Source organism: Falco punctatus (assembly GCF_963210335.1).
Source record: "Falco punctatus genome assembly, chromosome: 2".
Classification (NCBI taxonomy): Eukaryota; Metazoa; Chordata; class Aves; order Falconiformes; family Falconidae; genus Falco; species Falco punctatus.
Window position 1 is genome coordinate 16,129,482 of NC_137581.1, and position 27,375 is coordinate 16,156,856.

Here is a 27,375-nt window from a genome sequence, read left to right on the forward strand (position 1 = left end):
TTAGAAGGGCAAAAAGGAGGATCCAGAGAATGATGGATCAGTTAGCTTCACCTGGAAAGGTAATTGAGCAAATCATCCTGGAAATGATTTCCAAGGATTTCCAAAGGTCATTAAGATAATTAGGGGACAAGAGCATCTGTCATACAAGGGGAGGATGAGAGAACAGGCACTGTTCGTCCAGGAGAGGAGAAGGCTTAGGGGTATCTTATCATTGTGTGTCAGCTGATGGGAAGGAGTGAAGGAGACAGAGCCAGGCTCTTCTCAGTGGTGTCCTGTGACAAGACAAGAGGCCATGGGCACAAACTGAAATACTGAAAATGCAATTTAAACACAGGACAAAACTTTTTATTTTTACTGTGAGGATGATCAAACACTGAAACAGGTTGCCCAGAGAGGCTGTAGAGTCTCCATCCTTGGAGATACTGAAAACCTGACTGGATACAGTTGTGGGAACCTGCTGTAGCTTTGACCAGAGTTGGACTGGACAGTCTCCAGAGGTTCCTTCCAACCTCAACTGTTTCGTGGCTCTGTGAATAGTAGTCCTTTGTGCTCAGTTTTTAGAGCTATCACAGTCTTTGTGGCCAAACGGCAGATATATATTGGAAATTTTAGCTTTTTCATTTTTGACATTTTGAAATGGGAAATATTTCTTATACATTAATACAGTACTGAGGACTTACATGTTATTACTTTTTAAGAAATATTTCTGGAAATGTGTAGAACTTACTTTTCTTCTCAGTGGCATACATTTTGCAAAGCTCTGTTAAATGTTGCTACCAATTATTCAGACATTTTGAAATTGTTGAGCTGGAGAGTTTATTATTCTTTGTCTATCCGTAACGATAGAATCATGGAAACTGCCTCTCCTTCATCCACGGTTTATTAGTCTAACTCAGGGGTCCTCAAACTACGGCCCACGGGCCGGATACGGCCCCCCAGGGTCCTCAATCTGGCCCCTGGTATTTACAGAACCCCCCCACTCCCCCCCGCCGGGGGTTGGGAGGGGGAAACCAAGCAGCCACAGATGACTGCCTGCCACTTCATCTGCACGCCGGCCCCCAGTTTAAAAAGTTTAAGGACCCCTGGTCTAGCCAGAATGCAGGCTCCAGAATTTTTAATTGAATTTTAATTTAAATGAAATAGATACTCAAAGTCTGGTTCAAATCAGTGCACTCCTGTGTTGAAAGTTACACAAGCAAACTTCCTCTTTATTTAGCTCTTCTGGACTAGTACAGAATGTCTTGACATTTTCATCTATCTAACTTCATTTGAAAAAATACATTTTAATTCTTGACATTTGAAAACACTCTTGTAATGAATACTGTCCTAAGACTGCTTCTGCAGTGTCTTTCAGCATGATTTAATAACAACTTAACACTAATCAAATTAATTAAACTCTCATGAACCTGCCATTAAGTTATAAAAAACCCCAAATACTCAGATGCCCAGTATAAGTTTGCATGAAAGACTGTTTACTGAAAAAGTGAAGCCATCACTGAATAACTTGTCAAACAAGGGTTATACAAATTAAAAAAAGATATTTCTTAATGTGGAAATTAAAAAAGGATGGCCAGGGCTGGGTCATCAGCATAATTGAACCAGCCTCTGTCCTGATGTCCGTTCTCTTCCCACATAGCCTTCTGCCTTGACAGAATGTAGAACAAGACCTATATAAGCACTTAATTGTCACATAACTAGATCAGTTGGAAATTACTGTCCAACAGAACTCAGCCATTGCTCATCATATGATAGTTTTCAGAGAAGCACAAAAATGGCAGGATGCAGCGGGGCTGCGTAACTGTTTCATCATGTCCAAATGGCTATCTGTCATGAGTAGAAAGAGACAGGAATCAGTGCTGTATTTTTCTTGTAAGTAGGATGCGTTTTCTGCCTTGTTTCAAAGACACCCTTTAGTACCTCTGAAAGTTAGAAAGCCGACCCATAATGAAAATTTGGAAGCAACTGCTTCAAAATTACGTTTCCTGAGTATATGATCATATGCTGTCATGATGCCTTCTACCTTACCTTTTGCTGTGTTTGTAAACTGAAGGCTAACTATTTTCATAAAGTTGCATGATGCTGCAAGACAATTGCAAAATTAGTTTTAAAAATTAACAGGTTGCTGCTTTTTTATCTAAAACATTAGGAACCTCAGTTTTAACAAAAGAACAGTGTTTTTTTCACCAAGTAAAATCAGTGAAACAGAAATACAAGGTCATTCTTTCTTGTATTTTCAGCAGTAAATAATGTGTGTAATAAACAGAGAGGCTAATATCTAAAAGAAAAGGCAGAGAGACTCGAAGGGCAAGGCAGAATAGGTACATCAAAAGGGCAATGGAGGTTTCCAAAACCCACCACCACCACCAAACCTGATTTTTTAATAAAATGCATAACTAGTGGAGGCATATGAGTTTGTTTTCATTATATTTGTTGCATTTCTGATGGGGCAATTTTCACAACATATTGAAGTTTAGGAACACATTTGAGTTGAGGAAGGTAATAAAGGAAATATCTGGAGCATCTTAGGTGAGACTACATGAAGTCTTGTATTGTACTGAGATAATAAAAAGTATAGAAGCGATAGAGGGAAAATTATCAAAGTCTCAAAATATACCTAATTTAATATTGGTAGCATAATATAGTGTTCAATATTAAAGATTATAACCTAGCTTCATTTTCTTACAATTTGGAAAAACACTCAGTACTTCAGCAGTTCTTCATCTGAATTCCCAAGCAGGTCACGAGGATATTTTTAAAGCTGATGTGAATTATATACATAATGGATTTTAAGGGAATGTAATAGAACATTAAATGTATAAGCTGATACTGGTATTCATGTTTAATTTTCTTATAAGAATGACAGATGGGTTGTTTTAACAAATTCTCAGGAGAAAGCATTAGAAAGAGTGATGAAATGAATATGCAATTCATACAAGACTGTTATGTAAAGGACAGTATTGAGGAACTTGGAGGCCTTCTCTTTCAGAAGTTTTTCATTAATTAAGACTGTGTATGCGACAAACTGAGCAAAGCCCGCACTTTGCAATGTCTTTGTTCTTTATTTTTTGTGTAATTAAACACTCCAATAAGAAATTATCAACTAGCTTATGCTAGTTTTACATTATATTTTATATATACTCCACAAACTATAGTCCAGAAATACTAAAGTGAAACTGGTACTGTGATTTCAGGATACATGCAAAGACAAAATACAAAACATAGAATGTCTAAATACTATGTGTTTCTTACACTTTCAACAGTAACTTTGTTGTATACCTTTTTAATAACGTGGGAAGGAAGACCTTATCCTTCACTTTTTTGTTTGTCACAAACCAAAGTATACTCTTTCAGTTAGTTTTTTTCATACTTTTGCCTAGTAGTTGAGTGCAGTATGAGCTTGAAATGCAAAACACATGAAAGTTCTGACAAACCTACAGTGCCCGGGAATGATTGTGGTGGCAGACATTCTGTATGCAAGACAGATGTGCCAGACATCCTGGGAAGCAAGATGCCATGTGACAATTTAGAAGTTTATTTAATGTGAAAAAAAGGTCAAAACGACTTATATTTTCAGAAGAGATACTTCAGAAGGAGTAAAATCTGACTTTACCGTAATAAATTACTACAAATTGAAATAGCAAAACATTTTTTTCCCCAAAGGCTAGGGTCTTCTTTTTGCATTTGTGCCTTGCAGAATTTTGCAGTAAAGGTTTAAATTTCATAACTGGAATTCAGTGCAGCATCTTGTCACATGTCAGATTGGTAGTCTCATAGCACATGCTAAAATATATTTATGTAATAAGCTGCATATGAATTAAGCTGCATAATTTGAAAAAATGGTACCATCTCTTGAAATTACTGAATAAATTTGGATTTTCAGTGGCAGTAACAGAATGGAAGTATGTAATAAAAATATCAGTGAGAGAAGAGCAGTACCTCTCGGAGTCCGAGTTACTCAGTATTTACACATAATATTATATTTACTTTTTATTTATTTGTATTTAATCTGCTGCTAGGTTGAACTAGTCTTATCAAAGCAAGAGCTATATATGGCAGCGTGGTTTATAGTACCCAGTACAATCTTGTTATGCCGAGTAGACTACTGCTTTTTATACTAACACATTAACACAAATACTAAATGTAGTGATTCAGCTAAGTGAAGATTTTTCAGAAATTCCAGTACTTTTGAAGTAATTGGGTAGAGAGTTGTCTCAGAAGAATGATGCCTTTATTGAAAATCTCACAGACAATATTGAAAGTGTCATTATAGTTTTAATCCCGTGTCAGAAAAGGGGGGATATCTGAATTACTTAAAAGCTAATAAGTTCATATGGAGTATTAAGAATTAAACAAATAATACATTGTATAACATAACAGTTTCCCTGAGTTTATTAACTGGACATCACATGTTCTTTTTTAGAATTCTAACCTGATTCATCAGAAGGTGTCTCCTCCTGTGGAGCAACAGGGATCTCCAGTCTTATCATTCATTACTCTGGAACAATTCAGTGCCATTCGCCTTGTGCAAAGTGTCCATCAGTCACTTGCTTCTTTAAGTAAAGTCATCAGAGGTACCTCATTACTGACTTCTGAAGTACAAAGACTAGCAAGCGCTCTGCTAAGTCAGAAGGTAAATGATTTTGTCATAAATTTACACTGTAAACAATGAAAACACCCAAGGATACTGAACAAAATTCTGATACGTATTTTCAAGTCATCATTTGTTCTAAGTTCTTTTATCGATAGAGATGGTAAAATGGAGTTATTTTGTTGATAGTGACTCTAAAACAGAGCCATGTTCTGGAAATGAAAACACAGAAAAAGGTTGCTTCAAGTACTTTCAGAAGCTTCTGAGTATATTACACTTTTATCAAGCTTTCCTTTAAGGACAAATCCAGTAAGATTAGAAGTTGTGGAATACTATTTCCATTTCAAATGCCAAATCATGCTAGAAAAGTCAAATATATTAGCCAGTAGAACATGTACATCTGTCCCTTTTCTTAGTTTTTACAGTTTCTTAAGATTTAAGTTTTGCTGCAGTTGTAATCACTATTTGCTCTCTGCATTTATCCAGTATGGATTATTGCCATATCATACCACGCAAGCTGTGCCTATCATATCAACGTATCATCTCACCCTGTATTCTTAATATACGAAAAAAGCAACCAAAATTTATACATGCACTTTCTCCATGTTTTCTAGCAGTAAACTGGGCATTTTGATAAATTGGTACCATTAGTGACTGCAAATTTACATGCTGTCATTAATAGATAATTGGATTCCAAAGATAGTCAAACATTGACATGAAACTGTGGGGTTTTTTCACCTGCAGAAGCTGATAAATTTTAATGGTGCTAATGCATAGATACTGAGATTAGCCCTGCAATGAACTATAATTCCTATTAACTTCTTGTTTATCTTAATGTGAGGAACAAGTACTGTTAAGAAGATTGTTATGCGTCTATTCATCTATCATATTTCTAATTAAAACAATGATTAAATTTCTTGTCTTTTCAGATTCACAGGCAGCATTTGTTAACAAAATTGCAGTACAATTAGAATAAATTAACATTTCCGTGTTAGCAATCTTACTGCTTTTTTAAACAAGTTTTGACTGTGTGGTAGGAATTGGTGCTAAGTAGAAGTCATAGTAAATGCAAATGATACATGTAATGGCCGTTTTTTAGTATTTATAGTTATATTTCTTGTTACTGAGCAAGCGAGTATGGCTTGCTTGTGCACTTAAGCTGCAGTCTTAAATTGGAAGCTGCTGCTGAAGCTGATCACCATCACAAAAATTTACTTAAAGATTCTGTGCATTTTTATCTCTCACAGACATCAGTTCGGTGCTTGCTGATGTACTGAACAAAGTGTTTCTGGCATTTCGTCTGCTTACTTACCTACTTACCTAGTATCTTACTTAGATGACTTTATTGGATTGTGACCATAAAGCAATCTTTTCAGCAGCCCTCCAGAGAGGCTAACGCCGTGCTCTTGGCATGGCAGCTAAATCTGCTGGCAGCTAAACCTCTCTATATTTATCATCTTGAAGTGATTTGTTTCATGTATTTTATATACAGAGTTCTTCTTTAGTTTAGTGTAGTCACACAACATGTAACAAAGAACTGGTTTTAAAAACACCAAGATTATAGTTCTTTTAAGATTATAGCACCTGAAGAAGCTGCTAGGTTACCAAAAGAAATGTAAAACTCAATAAATGTATGACTTCTAATGGTTTCAATGTGCCTTATTTATGCAAAATTGGTATGTTAGTATACATCTGAAATATGCTTTCATACTAACAATTAGCTAAGCTGTTATTTTCAACTTAGAGTAATATAGAGTTTTAGCGATAAATAGAGATATATTAGCAACATTACGTGAATGACTTATAAATGATTGGTGAGCTGCCTGTAAATGCATATTGAGCAAAAGAGTCTGAAAAAATGCAAGGAGAATACTTTCAAATACAATAAGTTTTCAAAAAAATCATAATTATGCAAAAAGCATGCAGCTAAATGTGCTTTATCATCTTGTATATATTTTAGTTTATTAAAGTCATTATTAATTAGTGTTCCTGAATCCAGATATTTTCAGGTTTTTATCTACAAAAGGTACACATAGAGTATTTACTTTGAAAGATAGTTTTTCTTATGAGCTTCTGTGAGCAGATTTTGAAAATCTGTTCAGCCCATACGCTACTTGATTGTTAAGTTCCTTAAAAATGCAACTGTAAATGTTAAACAGTATGAACTATTTATTTTGCTCAGCATCTTCAGTGTTACGCAATATTTCACAGGTAATGATTTACATGTATTCTCTTTCCCGTAAGTAGGAGAATCTTGCAGAGTCAATTTCAGCGTGCTTCACAGATTCCTGTGGAGTAGGTACAATTAATGGTTTTATCCTTATTGTATGCTTTGATCATTATATAGCTCGTATTGCCTTTTTCCTTTGTATATACATTTGATCTCCAGATTATTTAATTTCATTCATATTCCTAGCTTAACATGTCATTATGATGATTTTGAAATAGATACTTTCAGTAAATATATTTTTGTTTCAGTGTCCTGTCACGTGGCAAAGCAAGTGGGAAGGTCCAGAAGATCCTTTACAATATCTTAGAAGTCTTGTAGCTCGAGCACTTGCTATACAGGTAAATTTAAAGTCACTTTACTTCAGTATGCTGGTGTCACATGTATATTATGTGAATTGCACTGCAGTAGGCCTTTCCAAACCAAAGTCCCAAAGAGCCTTAAATGTGTGAAAAGGTATGTAAAAATGTAAAGATGGATGAGAAACATGAAGACAGCAGACTGAGCAATTTGAAGTCAGTAACTTTAAATACAGTAATGTTACTTCACAATAGATTTACTTCTTAGCTTTTACTCATTAGTCTTTCTGATGAACTGTATGGAAAAAAGATTTATTTACTCAGATGATTCTTTACGTCTAAGTCAAGACACACTCTTTAATCTGGTAGAGAGATACATATAAAGAGGTAAAGTGAATCAATTCTAATAAAGGTAATGTAGAAATTCATAGAAGACTAGTCTTTGAAGAAAATAAAGAAAACATTTGCGTTCTACAGGTTTACAAGGTGCAGAGTCCAACAACAGCTCTGTCTGTTATAGAAGATAATTTTTAGTTAGGGTAAATCTGTCTATACTTTGTTTGACAGAAGAAATATATTTAAGATAATAGGCAGACAAATTAAAATGTCATTTATCTAAATCAATTAGTATTTAAGGAAACAAATTTCATCATGCTGGATACATAGAGAGGAAACTGCAAGAACCTTCCATAGAGGAAGGTTCCTTTAGGACGGCTAGATCTGTTGCCTCCGGGCAATAAATAGAAAGCTGCTAGTTTTGACCTTGATTAACACAGTCTAATCCAGTGGGATACGATTTCTGTGAACATTAGTGTTCTGTCAAATTCAAAAAGAAGATTTGAGTGGTACATGACTTCTAGGCATTACTTTTTCTAAAGAAGCTGTCAAATGGATATTTCCAGAGTTAGTAAGATCCTTGTTATGCAAACCATTTCTTTTCGCTAATGCTTAATATTTCTTTATCTTTTCCTTCACAAAAAGGCTTAAATTATGGACAATAAAGTGTAAAGATATGTATAGCAACAAGTGATAATGCATGTTCAGATATTGTTTGGTCATGTAACCAGAGTTGAACCTAGTCCCTTCTCTCTTATGACTATTATAGTCATTATTATTTAAAAAGCATTATTTGTGGCTGATTCAGTAGTGTTCATAATCTTCAAGAGTACCTTGCAGTTTGTGACTTCTACCTTTATTTGGTTGTGACCAAACTCCATGCAATTTCCCTTTCTTATGCAATTTTTTTTTTTTTAGATGCAAGCCTGAAATTTGATTTCAAGCTTCTGTGCAGAGTGTACCTCCATACAAAATGGAGATAATGTGGCAGAGTGTAACAGGATGAAATTAGTATTAACAATAATAGATGTTTTTCAACCAAGAATATTCAAAGAGTTTTTATTTCCATATATTATCCCAGTCAACTATTGACAAATGTGCTATGTTTTATTACCATCATAGTAATCTTCCTTTCTCATTGTTCAGACTGCTGACAAAATTGTACATTTGGATTATTAATTTTTATGAAGTTTTATGAAGTATTATGAAGAAATAATTTATAATTTTAAATACTTACTGTAAGAGAAGGACAGATTATTAAGGTGAAGCTTTACAGTAGATATTTAACTGTATCCATAAGCAGTAAATTGTGTTAACTTTTTGTTAGTCACAACAGAAAGTAGTAACAGATGACCAAATACTGGTTCTTATATCTTTTATATGGTTTTTAATGTCAAATATGTAATACGAGGGCGGGGGGGGGAGTTGAATTACTTGTGGGAATTCTTAATAATACATTATCAGTCTGTTTTGGTTCTCAAGCTTCTAGTCAGATCACGTCTGAAATACAATTTATATATTTTGGGGCTTGTGTGTACTTTACCAGAAAAACTGTGATTATTCCTAATAATACATTTCAGTTGAATAATTTTTTTCTTAAAAGTTATTCCAATTCATGTTTTTGCATATTACAGCAATATTTTGATTAGCCTTTATAATTTTTAATTAACTTTCTTTTTTTAATGACTTCATTATTGATTTTATAAACATAATTTATCAACGGTTAATTCTAGATCTAGTATTCACAAATTGATTAAAGGCTTCAATAAAGATTTTCTCTCGACTCTTTAAATTACCTTCAGATTTATATTTCAATAAAGGCCATGTTTTGGATTGGTTTATTTTACATGCCTGACTCCATCATCCTGATTTCTAGATAGTTAGTCATACCTTCCTCTCTTTCATTCATTGTAAGATACTCTCTTTTGAGACAGGTTTGATTTAGATATTTTGACATTGAAACATCAAAATTGTACTGAAAGATTGCATCTATTAGGGATGTAGTAAGTCTCTACTTAGGTTATTAGTTAAAAGCTGACTTGTCAGGATGTTTGCTGCCAGTGCAGAAAATAATAAAACTAACTGTTTTGTTACAAACATTTAATGGGGATAGGGAGGAATCCAGAATATAGGCCAGATGGTAGAATAATAATAGCAGAATTTATAGAAGTGTAAAGATTTTCTGAGAGCATTACAAAACAATAGACAGAAAAACAACAGGTGTTGCATTTCTCAGGTCTGAATTGACTCAGTAAAAGCACAATAAAAAAATTAAATCTGCCTACTTAAAGTGCGAAGAAATCAGTATATGGAATAGAACCATGTTTTGCTGTGTATTATGTTGTGGTAACAGAGCTGATGGAAATATATTTCTTCCCAGGTGGAAGTTCTGATATTTGGAAGTTAACTTTTGCATTAAATTAAAACAAAAATTCTGTGTATCGAACGTTCTTCTAAGATAGAGAGTTCTGAATGCTTTCAATTAGCAATGCTGACATTGAACTTTACAATATCATGGTTCAGTTTATCCATCTACAGTGATTTATTTGCTATCAACATTAAGATATGAAGCTTATGAATCATGATAGATCTTTGCTGGTTGTAATTCTTGGTCTTTATACTCTCAGTTTCCTCATGGTGGCATCTTAAATGTGTTCTGTGGTTTCCCTCTCTCATGGTGCATGATTACAGCTCAGTAATAAAATAGAGCAGTGTATAATGAAATGTAAGTCCATCCCAGTCTTCTGGGATGTTGTTGTCTTCTCATGGCTATAGATACTAGCAGGAGAGAAAGAGAGAAGAGACCCAGAACTGTTTTTGTTAAGAACTGTTAAGAGGCAAAACAGCAGCCCAGGCACATGTCAAATGAATATCAATATCAAAAAAAATGTTGAGGTCAACAAACTGGAATTTACTTTTTGTTTCCACAAGAACCAAGTAAAGAGCTCCAATTCCACTTCTTCCATAAAACCCCAAAACCCTCTTATTCCAACAAGACCTTATCTTTTAAATGAAAACATTTATTTCATTCTTTTGGACTCGCCTGCTTTTAAGTCATCTGTAAAAACAGTTCTTCGTTGGATAGCTGGTTCGTCAGGCAGCTGCTAAAAGGCTTGTAGTGTACACTGAAAATCAAGACTAACCTCAGAAGCATAAGCAGTACTTTCAGAGTTCTGATCAAGAAAATGTTTATGAATACTGAAAGTTTTTATTTGCATAAGTTATGAAAGTTTGTTGTTGGCAATGTGTTTATCTATAAAGTACTCCTAATACTAGATAAAAAAGTTGTATTTCATATTTTAGCAAAAGACTTGTATGTATCTGTCTGGGATGCTGTTATCTCTTGTCCCCTCCCATCCTGAGTGCAATCTAGGCTAGTAATATTTAATTTCAATACCAGTTTAACCCCCTACAATAAGATTTTTACTATTTTACTACTTTTTTACTATTTGAGGTAGAATGACTGTTTCTGTTTTGGAATCAATGCTATTCCTCTGTTTCAACAATTAGGTCTCCAGAAATTTAGATTGGAAACTCAAGGTATAAGAGGTTTGAACTCTTGGAAATAGCCAGCTGAAGCTCCTAGAAAACATTCTGGGAATAGAAGACACAGGCTTCTTCCTTCACACACGAAGCATCTAGGCAAAGAAGTTCGAGTTTCATTCACTGATAACAGGCAGAAAGTCTGCTCTTAGAAAGCTAAGGAGGTCTAGTCCTCTGACTTTTCACTGAGTTAAAGAACTCTTGAGGACCAGCCTATAAATCAGTCTTAATGCAACAGTACATGAAATGCACATAAAATCTGCAAAATAGAGGCAGAGCATGAATCTAAAAATGGGCATGCATACATACTCTGTACAGACACAGCAAACCACACACAGGCTAACAGAGGTCAGTACCTTTACAGGCAGCTGCACAAACACAGCACAAATAGTTCTATCCTCTTTCTGTGGTTCATTGCTCAAGGAAAACACCCTTCACCAGTCTCACGGATTTTTGGTCTATTCACTGTCTTGCTTCCAGTGCCTCAATCTGCAGCACACAGCTCCCAGACTTCTCATCCTCTTGGTGGCTGGTACAGCTAGAATTTTGCTAGTGGATTCCTTCCCCCACATAGAGAACACACTTGCCAAAAAAAAACCCTAAAATACAGCTTAAGAGGAGGATAGGATAAACTCTGGGGATCAGATTCAAGGTTGGCCAAAGTGTACTGACCAGCAGCCTCCCTATGTGTGACCTGCCCTTTTATATCTTTCTTTTTGTTCATCCCCCACACACCCTTCCTCACCTTTGGTCCTTCCCCTCCCTTGGTCCTTCCCCTAAATAACCCATAATAAGTCTTGTACAATCCCAGAATTGTCATGTTGAGTTCCCAAATCACCTGTCTGGGCACTCCATAACAAGGCCTGTACCCCTTTAAGGAATCCCACTTAGTCTGCATAGCATTTCAGAGCTTTTTCTAATAGATTGCTTTAGCACATTTTGCAGCAGGGACAGTAGTTTAATGGTTTATCTGTTGTGGTTTTAGGAGCAGGTGATTCAGAGGGATTAGGCTGGCTGCATTCCCCACCTTAGACATTGTTCTTCTCAGCACTCTATTTGAACAGCTGTTACCTAGGTATCTGTATACTGCAGAATACTTCAGATTTAGTATTCTAATATTAAAGCACAAAAATAAAAAAAAAATACTATGGTTTAAATCCACCTATTCCTTTATTTTAATTCAAATTTCCACCTTATTCTGAAGAATTACTGATTTTCTGATGCTTTTCTTGGCTTCTCCTCTTCAGCTGTCACGAATATCAAAACAAAAATACAACTGTAGCCTAACATTATCTGCTAAGAGACAGAGCCTTAGTTGGCTCCCACAACTCTCACCGTGTTGCAGCATGATTTCACTTTGTTCAGAATTTATCAGCCAGGATACATCTTTCAAAACCTTTTATCTAAGTGATAACTGCTTTGTAAGAATTGGAAATTTGCAAGTACTGCTATAAAAATGTAGATTTTTTTCTTTGTAATAGGAATATTTGAAGCTCTGATAGATCCAGGTGTTGTATCATGCCCCTTTTTAATCACTGTTTCATTTAGATTGCATTGATTAAATAGTGGCCCTTATAGAGTAATAGTGCTTTATAAATAGATACACCATCCAAACAGGAGGCCACACAGAGTGTAAGGTGAAAGTATTGGACTTTATGGGTCATAGAGTCATCCACTGAAATAAGGTCTGATTTCCAAAGAAGGTAAAGCACAAGCTGAAGTGTTTTATATACTCAGAAAGTTTGTGTGCTCTTGTGACTTTCAGAAAGCTGCATTCACGCATGGTTGCCTGAAGTGGAAGGATACCTTAAATTTTCTTTTCTGTTTTGTGTACCAATTCTAGACTTTACTTTCCAGAGTTACTGAAATCACTATTTCTTGTATTGAAATAACTTTTCCTTGAATACAGTAGGTTTTCATACTAAATCTGCAGACTTTGCTGTTTTCAATGGAAATATTTTTAGTTGTCAATAAGCAAGGATTCTCTCAAGTTTTGGGAAAACAGTATGTTTTATGCATGGAAAAAAAGGTTTTTTAAGAAGCAGCATTGGAAAAGGAAAGATATCTCTACTTGGCGTTGGGGTTTTTTTTGTTTTGTTTTGTTGTGAGTTTTTGTAGCTTAATCCCAATGAAGTTTAGATGCTGTCTTAAATAGAGGCATCCGTAAGATATGGGCTTTTCTATAAATGTTTTCAAAAGTAATCTGTTTCAACAGAATTCAATTCCTGTTGATTAAACTCTCAGACTTCTAAGCATGTTTTGTGAGAATGGCTTTTCTATTTAAATTACTATATACTACCTTGTAAGCAGGAGTTTGAGCAGCATCCTTTATCATACCACTAACCAGTTGTTCAGCTCTGATTGTAGAACGCTGATTGCAGAAGATGATCACTCATGAAAAGATTTTTATAAGAATTAGGCTTAGTGCTCTGTGTTTCTTGTATGGATGCAAGTTAGTATTTATATGCTCCATAAATTACAAGAAATTGTATCATGTTTTATGTAAGATTTAAAGCTGTAGTTGATTTCTTTATTTAGTGTAATAAAATAATCACCGTTCATTGATTTTTCTCAGTCAGCTACAAGATACATTTTCACAATAAAGGAAGAAATCTGAAAAGATACAATGATAAAATATTAATAAACTGTATGCATTTAAATTGTTAAAATGTAAAGTGTAGATTGGTTTCTAATAACTTGGTTTTCATTGTGTCTAGCATGGACAAAGGTTTCTGCAAAAGCAAGAAGAGGAAAATGGATAGTTTGTCTGACAAAAGCTCAAGCAAAAAAAGATTAATTTTAGTACAAATGGTAGAAAGGGAGTTGCTATCATTTGCATATGAAAGTGCATCTCCTTATGGTAAACTGTCAAAGACTTTGGTAATTTTAAATTTCAGCCATTAATAAATGAGAACTTTTGGAATTAGAAATTGCTAATACAGCAGTTTGCAGATACATTCCATCAATCTGCTTTGCTTTTTTCTAGACACGTTGGCTACATTAACTTGCTCTTCTGATCATCGTTATACTGACACCAATACTGTGTCTGCTAATACTAAGCAATCTATTCAAAATCCTTTATTGTTTAATTTATAATTCTGATTTCATAGTCATGTGCATATATACAAAAAGGAATTTCTTAGAGTAATAAAACAACTTTGTAACTAAAAAAGTAACTAGATGTGATCATGGTTCTGTTTTGAACTGTAGATGTTTTGGTGCGAACTGGCTTGGTGAAATAGTTTACAAAATATTTCATATCTTGATTTGAGTTTTAGTTGGTCAAGATCAATGGTAATACGATATTCCGCAAATAGCATTTGCAGATATATGTTAAAAAAGTAAGCCCATTTTCTATTCCAGAAGCAAGCGTCATCCATAATTACCAATATTTTTGTTATTTCTTTGGGGGGAAGGCAGAAATGTAGCTGCATGTTGACATATCTTTCTCTCTTTGAAGGAGATTCCATATAGCTGAATTTGAAATGATAACATAGTTTCATATTGTACTCCAGTACAAATATAAAAAAAAAAGATTTAAAGTTTCAGAGCTGTCATCTTAAATTTAGTTTGTGAGGGAAAAGCTTCATGAGAGTAATTCTTGACTAAATCCTGTTTATCTGTTGTATCTGCAGTAGTTTTACCCTTGGGAAGTCACATTCAAATAAAGCAATCAGTGCAGGATGCAAGTGCATTCACCAACTGTTATCATAACTATTTTAAAACTGGAGTAAACACAGAGGCATGCGGGTTTGGTGTTTGTGGTGGTTTTTTTTTTGGTCTTAGTGAGTTCTTTTTGGTGTGGTCTTTGTCTCTAAATGTTTAGCAAGGTAAATAATTGAGAAAAAAAAACAAAATCTTGAGTCAAAGGTGAAGCATTCTTAAGAGTGGTAGGAAGCTTAAGATCCTTGTTTGGGGCATGTTAATGCCCTTAAAAGCATTAGGATGACAAAGGGATGCTTAAAGGCAGGAAGGGTAAATATCCTTCTGCTCTGTAATACATTACCCAGTGCTGTAAATAACAACTTAATTGGAATATGTGCCCTTACATGGAGGAGAATGTGAAAGGGTACATTTGGAGGCAGTGATATTTTTATATTGTTAATTCCACATAGTCAGCCAGAACTAAAGAGAGTTATGATCCAATTCTCTATATCTGATCTTGAGTTTTGAAATCCCCATCAGGTATGTACCGTTGTATAGTGTTGTGTATGCTTTTTCTTATATATACAATGTATTTTCTTATAGGTGCTTTATAATTACCATTTTCAGTGTAATTCTGATATTTCATGATCCTATATGAAAATCTGACCAGCTAAAATTACCTACATATCAGGTAAAATGCAGTAAATAATTTAGAACTAAATAAAATATTGTTCTTTATTCAGATATGTAGATTACGAAGCTAGAAGAAAGATCTATTCAGTCATGTGTATTCATTTATTTTATTCTCATCAGACTGAGAAAGTCAGAACTGATGATTTGAATATATCAACAGAAGCATCCATCAAGTAAAAAATACACTAAGATATTACTAGGTTAATAAAAATAAAATTGTGTTTCTTGTTAGCTATGAATTTGTAAAAAATGTGTCGCCCATGATATCATGATACTATAGAAACACAGAATTCTTAATGAGCTTATTAAAGTTCAAAGGGAGTTGTTATTTATTTCTATTCTGCACTTTTGAGGCCATATCTGAACCATTTGACCAGTTTTTGGCTGTTTGGTCAAAAAAAACATTGCCCAGTTTGCCCATAGAGGTTTGTGGGATCTCCACTCTTGGAGATGCACCAAACTACAGCAGCACACTGCCCTGAGCAACCTAAACTGACATTGAATTTGGCCCTACTTTGAGCTGCAATGGGATCAAATGTAATTTAGAACTTCTCCACTGTACCTATTGGGTCAAATCTTCTCTAATGGATATGGACTTGATTTTTACCACTTCAGCATAGTACTTCTCTCTGAGAAGTTAAAAACTGAGTAATGATATATGTAGTTATATGCCCTGAAAGTTTAAAATGTTTCATGTATTGCTTAGGTATACATAATGGCACTTACGAAGATCAGCCAAGAGAAAACAGACACAAGTTGCAAGAAGGGAAACTCTGATTAGGCATTTGGAAGGAAGAAACCATGTTGTGGGTGGTCAGACAGTGGAACAGGTGGCCCAGAGAAGGTTGTGGTATCTTTGTCACTGGAGGTATTGCAAATACCATTGCACAAGCCCCTGAGCAACCTGCTCTAGGCTGACCCTTCTTTGAGGGTGGTGGATTGGACTAGAAGTTCTCCAGAACAGAAATTCCTACTCTAATTATTCTATGATTCCATAATAGTGTAGGATACTTTAAATTTTCATGCAGTAGGTATTATTGCTGGCAAATGTTTAATTTTATTAATAAATTATTTCTATAACAAAGAAGTTTAAAACTAAACCTGCTGTATCTAGAAAAAGAAAAGAAAAATTAATTTAAATACAAAACAAAAGGAAAAGTCTGCTGTTTAATAAAATGCGCAATATTTTTTCCCCAAATTACTCCATAATATCTGTTTCTCTGGGTTACTTCGTGAGAACAGATTTGAATGAAGCCTCATGCCATGCAATGCTCCTCACCATTCTCTTAACCCTCAAGTGTGACAGGCCATCTGAAAGAGACCGACGGCCTTAATGATAAGCTGTTCTGTTGGGGTTGGCCGCAATAAAAAAAATTTCTTTTTTGTTTAAAGAAACATTTTGTGGGCTTCGAATAGCTCGTCTACTGTACTTGAGGTATCTTCGCTCTAAATGCCTTGGCTTTACTGTGTAGGAGCAAGCAAGAATCCATAGCAGCTTATTACAGCAAATAAAAAAAAAAACACCTAATTTCTGTGTCTACACAAAGTTATGCTTTGTTGAACAAACGTTTGATAGTCTGAGCAGTAATCCCATGTTGCAGTGTTCTGTTCAATGGAGTGTAAGCAGCTTTAGTAGGAGCTAGCGTTGTGTGTCCCAAGATGCCATGACACAGACGTGGCCATGCAATCACATAGTTCCTTTGTTTAGACTGGGGTTGCATCGGCCACTGTTCCCATTCTGTGACCTCTTTTTCCTTATAGAAAAACAGATTTCCTTCTTTGCCTTTTCACTGTGTTGTATTTGGGGATATATACCTCACAGAGTTAAACAATTTCTCATTAGATTGCTTTAGTGTGTTTCGTAAACATTGCATGCGTGTTAAGCCTTAATAGTTGCTCATAGAGGAGTGTTCTGTGACACAGGCATGGCTGAGAGATTTTATCTGAATTTTGACAGCCTCCAGAGAGGGTTTTAGCAGAAAATAAATTACCGGTAAACAGTTAAAAGAAGAAGAATAAAAAAAAAGGGGAAAAGAGAAACACTGGAGAGACTGGTGACTGCAGTCCAAGGGGTCATTGTTTCGGAAGAGAAACAAGGACTGTGAGGGAGATGCTTAATGGAAAATATGGATCTCTTTGGATGTTGACCAGAGAAAATGAACCACAGCAGTTTTCTGTTGGCTCTCCTTATTGTAACGTAGCCTTCAAGCTGGTACTATAAAACAAATTACTGCAGTGCACCCCATCGTTACTAGTGCCTAATATAGTGAGTATTCTGTACCCTTGTTTAGTCACACCATCATCACAACATAGAATTCAGCATCCCTGCTCCAGAGCTCTGCAAAGGAATTATGCCTGATGTAGCCCTGCCTTTATTGAAGGATACAGCAGTCAGTCTTGTCCATTACCTGCAAATGAATATTACATACCACTCTTTTCCCTCCCCTGCAACTTTTTACCAGTGGAGGTGGGAAGCAGGACCATAATCTCTTTCAGAAGAAGAGGACACTGAAGTATCTTTGAACGTTTGTCCCCTTTGCTCTGCATATTTTGTAGTTTCTGGTTCTAGCAGCTCTTATACCTCCTTGCCCAGTTATATGCTGCATGACTGCAAATGCAATCTAGCACCTAGTGTCTGTATTTAGTTGTGCAGAAAGAAAAGTCTAGAAGGCATGAAGCATAAGGGTATTGTCTAACTAGAATCTGTGTTTAGTGATCATGTAAGAGATATCTGAAAGTAGGTATTTTTGGAATACATCAATCATGAACTTGTCAGTATGATGTTACAGTTCTTATGCAGTAGTATCATTCTGGTGTCCTTATTAAATGTAGGAAACAGCAAAACATGGAAAGTTAAGTTCCTGTTTTGATAAAAATAAATTAATACAGTAACTGGAATTAGATCACATTTGCTAATGCTTCCTTCAGCTATTCCTTACTGCATTTCTGCTTCTGGCACATTGTTAGCTAGCATGTTTATGCTAATGGGCTCGGAATTTTTATGCTGCTCCAACACCGTGCTATTGTGTTAGTATTCAGACTTCCTGAATAAATGAGTGTTTCTGAGGCATTTCAAACTGAAAGAAATAAATAATACTATTTTATTTAAAGCACTAACCAGCAGTTTTGGTCTGCATGCTGGGGCAGGGGGAGACATTTTAAAACAAAAATAAGACTCAAAATTAAATTACTGTGTGTTTTACCATTTGACAGATAGTATGTGCCAACACTTTATCATATACCTGAAATACTGCAGTATTCACATGTTCATTTAATAAAGGATAAACTAGCTAAAGAACAATAGCTCAAGGGTTTCACATACAAAAAAAAAAAAAAAATACCACAAGAGAGAGAGTTGTTGTACACCAGTTGCTCCTTAGAAGCTACAAGTTACCCCCTCTGTGCTCAGTGCCAGAAAAAACTACCTCTATTTCATTTCTTTGGAGTACAATACTATTACTCCTGCTGGCATTTACCACTGAATGCTGAGACTTAGGAGCAGACCTATGGAACAGCTGCTGCACTGTGAGGGAAATAGGACTTTAGCATAACTGCTTGATTGACTTTTGCTTGATCTGAAATCTGGTTAACTAAATGCTTACTCCCTAGCAGTGCTACTTACCATCATTTGCTCTCAGACTTATCCTATGTCCTGCATTTTTTTTTTTTTTCCCCTGGTAACTTTGAATCCCTCTAAAGCTAGTGGAAAACCAGAATTGTACTCTATGGTTTCTGGCTATGCATATTCATATATCACTGAATACAATATTCCATCTAGGCACAGAAATGAAATCACTTCTGTAGTGATTTATATGATTTTCTCTTTCGATTATAAGTTCTCTTCTGGGACCACACCATCAGAAAAACACAGTAGAAGAGAATACATTTGGAATGAATTAAAACATGTAAAGGAAAAGTACTTGCTTCATTCTAGAGGGAGGGGTTCTGTGATCCTAAAGTTGTATAAATGGTAATGAGAAAATCTGGCAGCCTCTTTATTCCTTCCACAGTTCAATACAAGGTGCTTAGTTTGCTTTGGGATTATAGAAAATAAGGAAGGCTTTTTTCTGAAAACGGAATAGATGCTTCTTGGATGTTAAGATACACGAAAAAACAGTATTTGAACCACCTGAGACTGCACTTAGAGATTTATTTTTGTAATAGAAAAAAATCCTTTTATTATACCAAACAAAACCTGACATTAATTGAAGTTTTGAAATATCCTGCTAGGAATTGCTTTGCAAGCATTTTGGATATTGCTGATAGGTTTTGATATTATATAATCATCATATGCTAAATTAATCTGTCATGGATAGTTCAAACCTAGATTTCTAGTTTCATTGTAATAAGAAAGATTCAGGAAATATTGAAATATTGAACTAAAGTTACAAAGAGTGTATGAGTAATTTTTAATTTTATTTTGTAATATTAATCTTTTCTGGGTTAGGGTATTTGGACTTGTAGACTACATTATTGGTATAATATAAATTGTTGATATAGTGTGAATTTTTTTTTAAATGTCATACACCATTTCAGCTTTCATACGCGTTTTCCCAGTTGTTATAACTGCCATATCTAACTAAAGCTGTGTCATTAATTCATACACTGAAAGCTGCTTTTAGCGAGTTTAGATCTTGACTATTAGCTGTTTTGGAGAATAAAAATCAATCCTAATTGCAGGAAGCATGTTAAAGACCATGTTATGGGGGGTAGGAGGGAGGCAACGGTTGGGAAAGCGTGGGTGTTGGCCTGAGCCACGAAGAGACAAGTAGGTAGATTTTATATCATCCTGGAGCTGATGGTTGTCTTCTCACTGTAATCCAGCTGGCAAGTGACAAATGCATGGATTATTTTGGCCTGCCAGGCAGGAAAGAGAAAGTTTTCTATTGAGTTGGTGATGGCTTTGGCCATCCAAGATCAGTAAGTAGTAAAACAACTTTGCATCACTTTGACAAATGAAGTCATTGTATGTTACTGGAGTTGGGATAGGGGAGGAAAATGAAGATATTATAGCTAATCTGTTACAGGATTTCTCCAGAAATTTTCTTCAGTTCTCCAGAAATTTTCTTCAATTTCTCCAGAAATTTCTTCAAGAAACCTCACTCCCATCTTTCTACAGCTTACCTTAAACTTCCTTCCCTTCAAGATCTGATCTCTTCCAAGCATTATGGCAGTGGCAATGAATGTACTAGTGACAAATGATCCAGTTAATAGAGTGGTCTCGTCTTTTGAGAGAGTGCTTCACTAACTTGCATCATATAAGATGAAAAAGAGAATAAGCATAATAATAGTTTTTACACTTCTGTTGTAAAATACATTTTATGATCATTTTTATTGCATTTATTTCTGAAAGTATTTATTAAACAGTTGTGAATGAGCTATGTCTTCAGCTTGATGTAGAGCAGTGCAAGCAATTACAAACTTTGCTTCTGTGATCTAATGATAGTTTTTGTTATTGTGTATTTCTTAGTGCTGCTTAACTATATGAGTTCAGAATTAGTATCACCCATACTGGTCTTTTAATTGGGTGGAATATAAGCATCTGTGTTCCTGACAGTGTTTCTCTTTAGCAGCTACATTAAAAGTTTATTTGATGACAGCAATGGAATAATTACATTAAATACAAGTTGAAATGATTGTGTCTACTTTTATTACACAAAATAATGTATAAAATATGTCCTAACCAGGATGCAGTTACTGCTATATGATAAAAGAGATTGTTACATAAAATCATTGAAAGAATCATGCAGACAAGAGTCATTAACTATGTACATTTTCCTAATGAAAATGGAAAGCAAAGATCTCCTAACTGATTCATAATCATTTGGGTTGAGGGCTCATAATCCGTGATGTGGCAGATAGAAAGGTCACCCATTAAATGTTTGAACATGGTGGAAACATTGTGGAGATATGTCTGACACACTGATGAAATAAAATAAAATAAACTGAGTGATAATTGCTTGTATCTTGGATAATTTTGTCACTTTCAAGATGCTTCTTATGGAATTATTGCTCTGTCAGCAGTTCAAAGAATACAGTAAAGTACTTTTTAAACAGATATGGATGTCTGGCAGGTGCTTTGTTTAATGAGAGTGTAGCTTCCAAGGTTTTTTATTCCGTGACTAGAGTAATTTAATATTCTTCTAGTAGTTGGTATTTAGAAAGGAGCATGATTTGTCTTTCTCTGTTTAGTGATAGCTTGTAGAATCTTAGTCTCTGATTATTTTCTGGTGTAGTATTTAATGCTAATCTTTCTGTGCAGAAGCATATGCCTTGCAACTACTTATAAAGTAGGTTGTACAGTAATTTAATGTTTATAAGACAGTACCATAGTCAAGATTGTGACTATACTGTGTCAAGAAATTTTACCACAGAAGTGCAGTATGAAAGTTTCAAAACAAAGGGTTCTAAGTGTGAACTGTCACATAACCACTCAGTTACCTAAATAACTTGTTGGAAAATAATAAATTCCTTAGTCTGAGTTTGTTAGTGTTTTTGAGTATCAAACTCAGATTTCATTACTTAAGACACATGGTGCAAGGTGTGTCTCGCTTCTCATGTTGGCACATAATGTGTTGTGTTGATAGGAAAGTCCAAGCTTGCTACTCCTAGTAACAGGCTTCATAGCTACATGTAAGACAAGGTGTAAGAAGTAGGTTGGGGCATGTGTTCTGTGAGGATAATTGAGGCCGGCTATTCTCCCAACCTCTATCAGTTTCATTTATTACCAAATATAACAGAGGCCAGTTTTTATCAGAAATTCTGTGAATTCATGTCTCAAACTAATGCACTAAAAATGACAGCATCAACGTAATACTAAGAGGTATTTTAAAAAAAAAACAATTGTTGATAAGTACTTATAAAAACTCTTACTGCAGATTGAAAGTCAAGTGTTTCATGAATTTAATATGCGGGTTACATAAAAGAATGATCTTAAAACATACTCAGAAGGAATGCAGTTATTTGCCTGAACTTGGTAAAGCAAAGACAGTAATGACAACCATTTTGCTGGGAAACATAAACTTTCCTGTTAGTAAAGGAAACTGTTGCAACAGAATGTTAGAAACTTGATAAAAGTTCCATGGTACAAAGTGAGCTGCACCGTACAAAGAATGGAACAGATGTTATTTAGAATGGATGCGTCACATTGCACACAAACTGCTGGGGTTTTTTATACTTTTATATGGTGTTTATTTTCTGTTGACCAGTTTGAAATAGTTGAAATTAATACTAATCTTTTACAGTATATTTACACAAACATTTTTTTCATTAATCATAATAATTAAAAAACCCACATTATCTCAAAATGTTGAAAAATCAGGCAAGAACTCCAAGATTCTTTGGTTGGTTTATTTCTTCTTCTTCTTTTTTTTTTTTTTTTTTTTTTTTTTTTCCCCTCTTTTAGGACTGGGTAGAAAAAGCTGAAAACCAGAAACTGTTGTCAGACACCCTTGACCTTTCAGAGCTATTTCATCCAGACACATTTCTCAATGCCTTACGCCAGGAGACTGCAAGGTGAGAGAAAAATAATCTACCTATTTGTGCTAATATGCCATTGTTCCCTATGCATGAAGATGGTTATTTCATTTTCAGGACACGATTTGACAAATTATGTCAATTGCTGTCATTAGTCATCTCATTTTTATTACTTGCACTGAAGTAGAATAGCTGTGAGTTACTTGTTTAAATGCTGATTATTATTTTTTTAATAGATGAAATTTAAAATTTATACTTCTTCAAAGTAAGACTTAGTATGATATGGTGCACATTGAAAATACATTGGCTTTGGTTTTGTTTTTCATTTCCTGCTGTTATATGTCTCTAAGATAAACTGTGTGTATGTTTCCCTTGCAGAGTAATGATCTGTTCAGTGGACAGCCTTAAATTTACAGCATCATGGAAAGGGCGAATAGAGGAAGGCAAACTCCAAGTTAAGGTATTTTACTAGGATGTTTTACTAGAATCTTACGAGGATGTTTTATAAGTACAGTCCAAGTCATCTGTCCATAAGCATTATGGAAAACTGAGCTATAAATACATCGGCGTACCTGAGATATAAAGGCTGATTAATGGTATATAGCTACAAAAACAATAGTGCAAAAATTCCACAGAAATGGGAGAAGGAAAGCAGTTATCTTTTTACCCCTCCCTAGTCATAGTGCTTATTTAAAATTATTCTTGCTCCATTCTCTTCAACCACCTCTTAGATAAAAAGTGAAGCTGCAATTTGATTAGTTAATATCTAACTGTTGTCCAGAAAGTAGTTCAGAAAGACTTGTGGCGTGTAGCAAGAGGAAATACACATGTAAATCTGTAAGTCTAATGCCATGTGTTAGTATTTGTGAGAAAATTTCTCTCTGAAAAGAGACTTCTAACAAGTAAACAAGCCAAAGTAAACTATACTATGACTAGCTTTTGATATGCTAAAGACCTAACAATTTTTTAATAGGCACTTAGGGCTACAGCCAGCAGCCATAAAGTAACTAATGAGTGCTTAGACAGCAAAGTAGAAATAAATCTTCAAATGGTTTCGTTTAGCTTCTTAACATTTCAGTTGGCACTGCCACTTTGGCTGAATCCAGATCTCTTTGCAGCCTTTTCATACTTAATTTTGTAGGGAATTCGCAAAGTAAGTTCTCTATGCTTATGCCTTTCAACAGGTACGTTGGTCCCATGATGATACTGCACAGCTCACAGCGCTGTGCTCAGCACAGAGCGGGGCACTTCAGACTGCATTCTTAGAGAAACAGGGGTGAATAATGCAGGGCACTCCCCATGCAACTGTATACTGATGTGCAGCTAAAGCAGAAAGATTGCCAGCCTAGAAACGGGAAAGCAAGTGGCATGGCACCTTCTCTAGGCTGATAACGCAGGCAGACACAAGGCTGTGGGATTTACTAGGGTTCTGGGTTGGCTGCTGACACTATCTAAAATTATTAATAGAGAATGTGTAAGAATTCATATTTCTAAAATATTAATAGATTGTAAAGCCAGACAAGAGAACTGTAATAATCCAATCTGACCTTTACACAATACAGTCTTTTGAACTTTGTTGAATTAATTCATGTTGGAGCTAGAGAATATAATTTAAAAAATTATTCAATCTTTATATTTAAATAAGAGTAATGGTTGCCTACTTCATTTAACGACAAGCAGATGGGAGTCTAGAACCTGGAGATAAATAAACCAAGGGACTTTCAGGGCACTTTGATTCCCTGGGTTAAACCTGAGATATGATAAAAACCTTGGAGCCTGTAAATCATATGTTCTGAGGTTCCAAATTCAGCCAAGAATTCTATGTCCATAGCAGTGAGCCAAAATTGAGTTTCACATCTCAAACCACTCATTCTAGCAGGCTAACTATCAGCTGCAGATCCTAGAAGCCTGGACTTCTTCAAAGCCATCCTACTGTCTTTGAAAAATGTCAGAAGTTAATGTGAAATACCTGAACTTCATGCATGAATAATATCATGTAGGTACTGTCATGTGCTAAAAAATATTACAATATTTTACAGTTGCTAGACTGAAATAGCTGCTTGGAAACTAAAGAAACAAAGGGTAATTAGAGGAAAGAGTTTTATAACAACACTCCAGTTAGGTGTATTGAAACTTACAATTCTTTGTTATGTGCAAATTTATGTGGTAACTTTTGGTAATATTAGTTAGCACTCGCTGTTATATGTAGGCCAAAAGTTAACATATTCTCTATTACTTCACAAGAATGAGTCCTATGTTCCAAGAGGAATCAAAATTAAAAGGGCAATTTTGTTTGAAAAGTATATTTATTCTCTGCCACAGGAGTAGTAGAAGCAGTTAGGTGAGTGGTTATTTTTAACAAAAGGTGAGAATCCTGACAAGTTTACTCACCTGATTTGAATATTATCCTTTCCTCAGTAAAAACAATATTCAGTGATTCTGCATTAGTAAGTATTCATCAGCATCTTCCCTGCTCCTTTAAATCTTTGATGTACAGAAAGGCTGTAGAATGCTTTGCCATGCTGAATATTTATATTCCTTTCCATGATTTCTTCCTCATGCTCATGGAGAACGGGGGAGAAACTTTCACATTAGTAAAGCTAAATACCACATGGACTGTAACTAGAGCATAAAAATGTCAGTGATTCAGAAAAATCATCGTCTAAAATATGTCTTGTTTGATAAAGATCCTCTGGATTTCACGTTAAGCTTGGTTCACATGAACAATATGAATTTTAATACTGGTAAGGTTAATATTGTATGTTCAGTTTCAAGAATTCAGGCTAATCTTATAGAATGAAAAGCTATTTTGAGAGGGGGCTCAAAAAAAAATAATCAATCAGCAGAATAGATAACTCCTTAAACACATTCTGTGGTGAGATAGCTGAGACCCTGTTTTATCCCACTTGACTTCAGATACCCAAATTAGAAACTGGAGTTTACCAGCCTCATTTTGTCAATGAAGAAAGGCATGCACCAATTCAGATCTTAAATGAGTAAAAATGAGTTAATGATGCCAAAAGGGCACAAAGTAACTGCTCAGAGACCAATTGTTGGCTTTAAGCAGCAAAGGTATTTATTTTGTGCAACATAGGGGAGCTAGCTGGTTTGCACCAGACAAACTAGCTCTGAAGTTTTCAGTGAAAAAGGCAGGTAATTTATACAGTTTTCATGAGAGGTTACAACATCTTTACATACTTATTCATTTAATTTCAACATCTAATCATCATTAAAGAGCTTTCAGGAGTTACCTGTCTTTCTCCACTGACAGGAGGAAATCTACAATTGGTATGGTCCTGCCATAGTAGTTTTGCTCAATTACCCAAAGGGAAAAGGTTTTGTTTTTTTTAAAACCTCTCACATTTTGGAAGTTTAAATAAACAGGTGTCATGGAGCTGTAGGGCTCAGGGAAAGAGTTATTTAAAGATTTTCCAGAATATATGCAAGTAATATGTTAAGATTATATAGTGCTATTATGAAGAACACCAGTTATATACTTGCTTAAGGATTATGTCATCATTGTGTAAAAGCACCAGTGCTTATAAGAAGATCTCTTTTATAGAAAGTCTAATCCATGAACAGAAAATCTTACATAGGAGTAAAATAGAAGAAAACAAAGTATGATCACTACAGGATGTTGTAAAACAAAGGTGGAAAGTGGTAGCAAAAAAGTCTGCTTTTGCTGGCTTAGGTTGCACGTAATCCAGTTAAGTACATACAATCCTCAGTGAACTGGGCCACTACAAGTGTGACGTGTATCTCAGCCTTATGCTTAACTGTAACTTCCTCGCTGAACATACTTCTGTCTACAGATAAGGCTACTAAGAACTTTTTCCCATTTAAAAATTCAGTTCATAAATGAAAGTAGAACCGTTTCCATTTCGGATGTGTGCAGAATATGATAAATAAAAAAAATGTAAAATGTTTCTTGCCATCCTATTGTGTATGCATCTATTGATGTATTTAGTTAATAGTATATATGCATAGACATAACTTCTGTATGTCACAGGTTTTTGAGTTCCCTTGGAAATTTTCTTTTCATTATGATATATCATGTTTCAGCTTAGAACCTACCCGATCATACATCTTTGTCTATAATACACACTGAGATATACCCAATCCCACTGTTTTCCCCCTCCTTGGTGACTTCCAGTTTTCAGATTATATTATCAAAGTGGCATGAACCTGCATCCATTTCTCTTTGCTAAGTCACCCTCTTCTTACATAAGATAGATCTTCAAACTATCAATTTGTGAGAAAATAATTGGTAGAAGCGGTAAATATAATTTATTTTTGTCAGAAGATTTGATTTGTTGATACTGCATAGTCCTTCTTCACATGATTCAGACTACAGGTTTAAAATTGGATTTCTCACATCCCCTGCAAGAACCAGATCATGGTATTCTGATGTTTATCAATCTGAATTTATGCTAATGGTGCTATTTCACTTTGTGTGACTATTTCCACTGAGAGACTTGATTCTGTACTCACATGATTGGGAGACACTTTTTTTGGATATGGCAGAGTTGTCCTCAAGTCCCTGAATCAATGGATATTTAATTATTCAA

General features: G+C 35.0%; 1 protein-coding gene and 1 long non-coding RNA gene across 2 annotated transcripts in view; both read left to right on the forward strand.

The window, feature by feature from the left end:
• The window catches only part of DYNC2H1 (dynein cytoplasmic 2 heavy chain 1), a 176,376-nt gene that overhangs the window by 139,373 nt on the left and 9,628 nt on the right, over nucleotides 1-27,375 (forward strand). Inside the window, exons 84-87 of the mRNA XM_080376468.1 lie at nucleotides 4,421-4,630; nucleotides 7,067-7,156; nucleotides 22,737-22,846; nucleotides 23,186-23,267. Of these exons, the coding sequence (XP_080232594.1) occupies nucleotides 4,421-4,630; nucleotides 7,067-7,156; nucleotides 22,737-22,846; nucleotides 23,186-23,267 (492 nt within the window). The remainder of the gene's footprint in view (nucleotides 1-4,420; nucleotides 4,631-7,066; nucleotides 7,157-22,736; nucleotides 22,847-23,185; nucleotides 23,268-27,375) is intronic.
• On the forward strand, nucleotides 7,163-19,843 carry LOC308059343. Its single transcript, XR_013926209.1, has 2 exons — nucleotides 7,163-16,933; nucleotides 16,968-19,843. It is a non-coding gene; the product is annotated as an uncharacterized lncRNA (long non-coding RNA).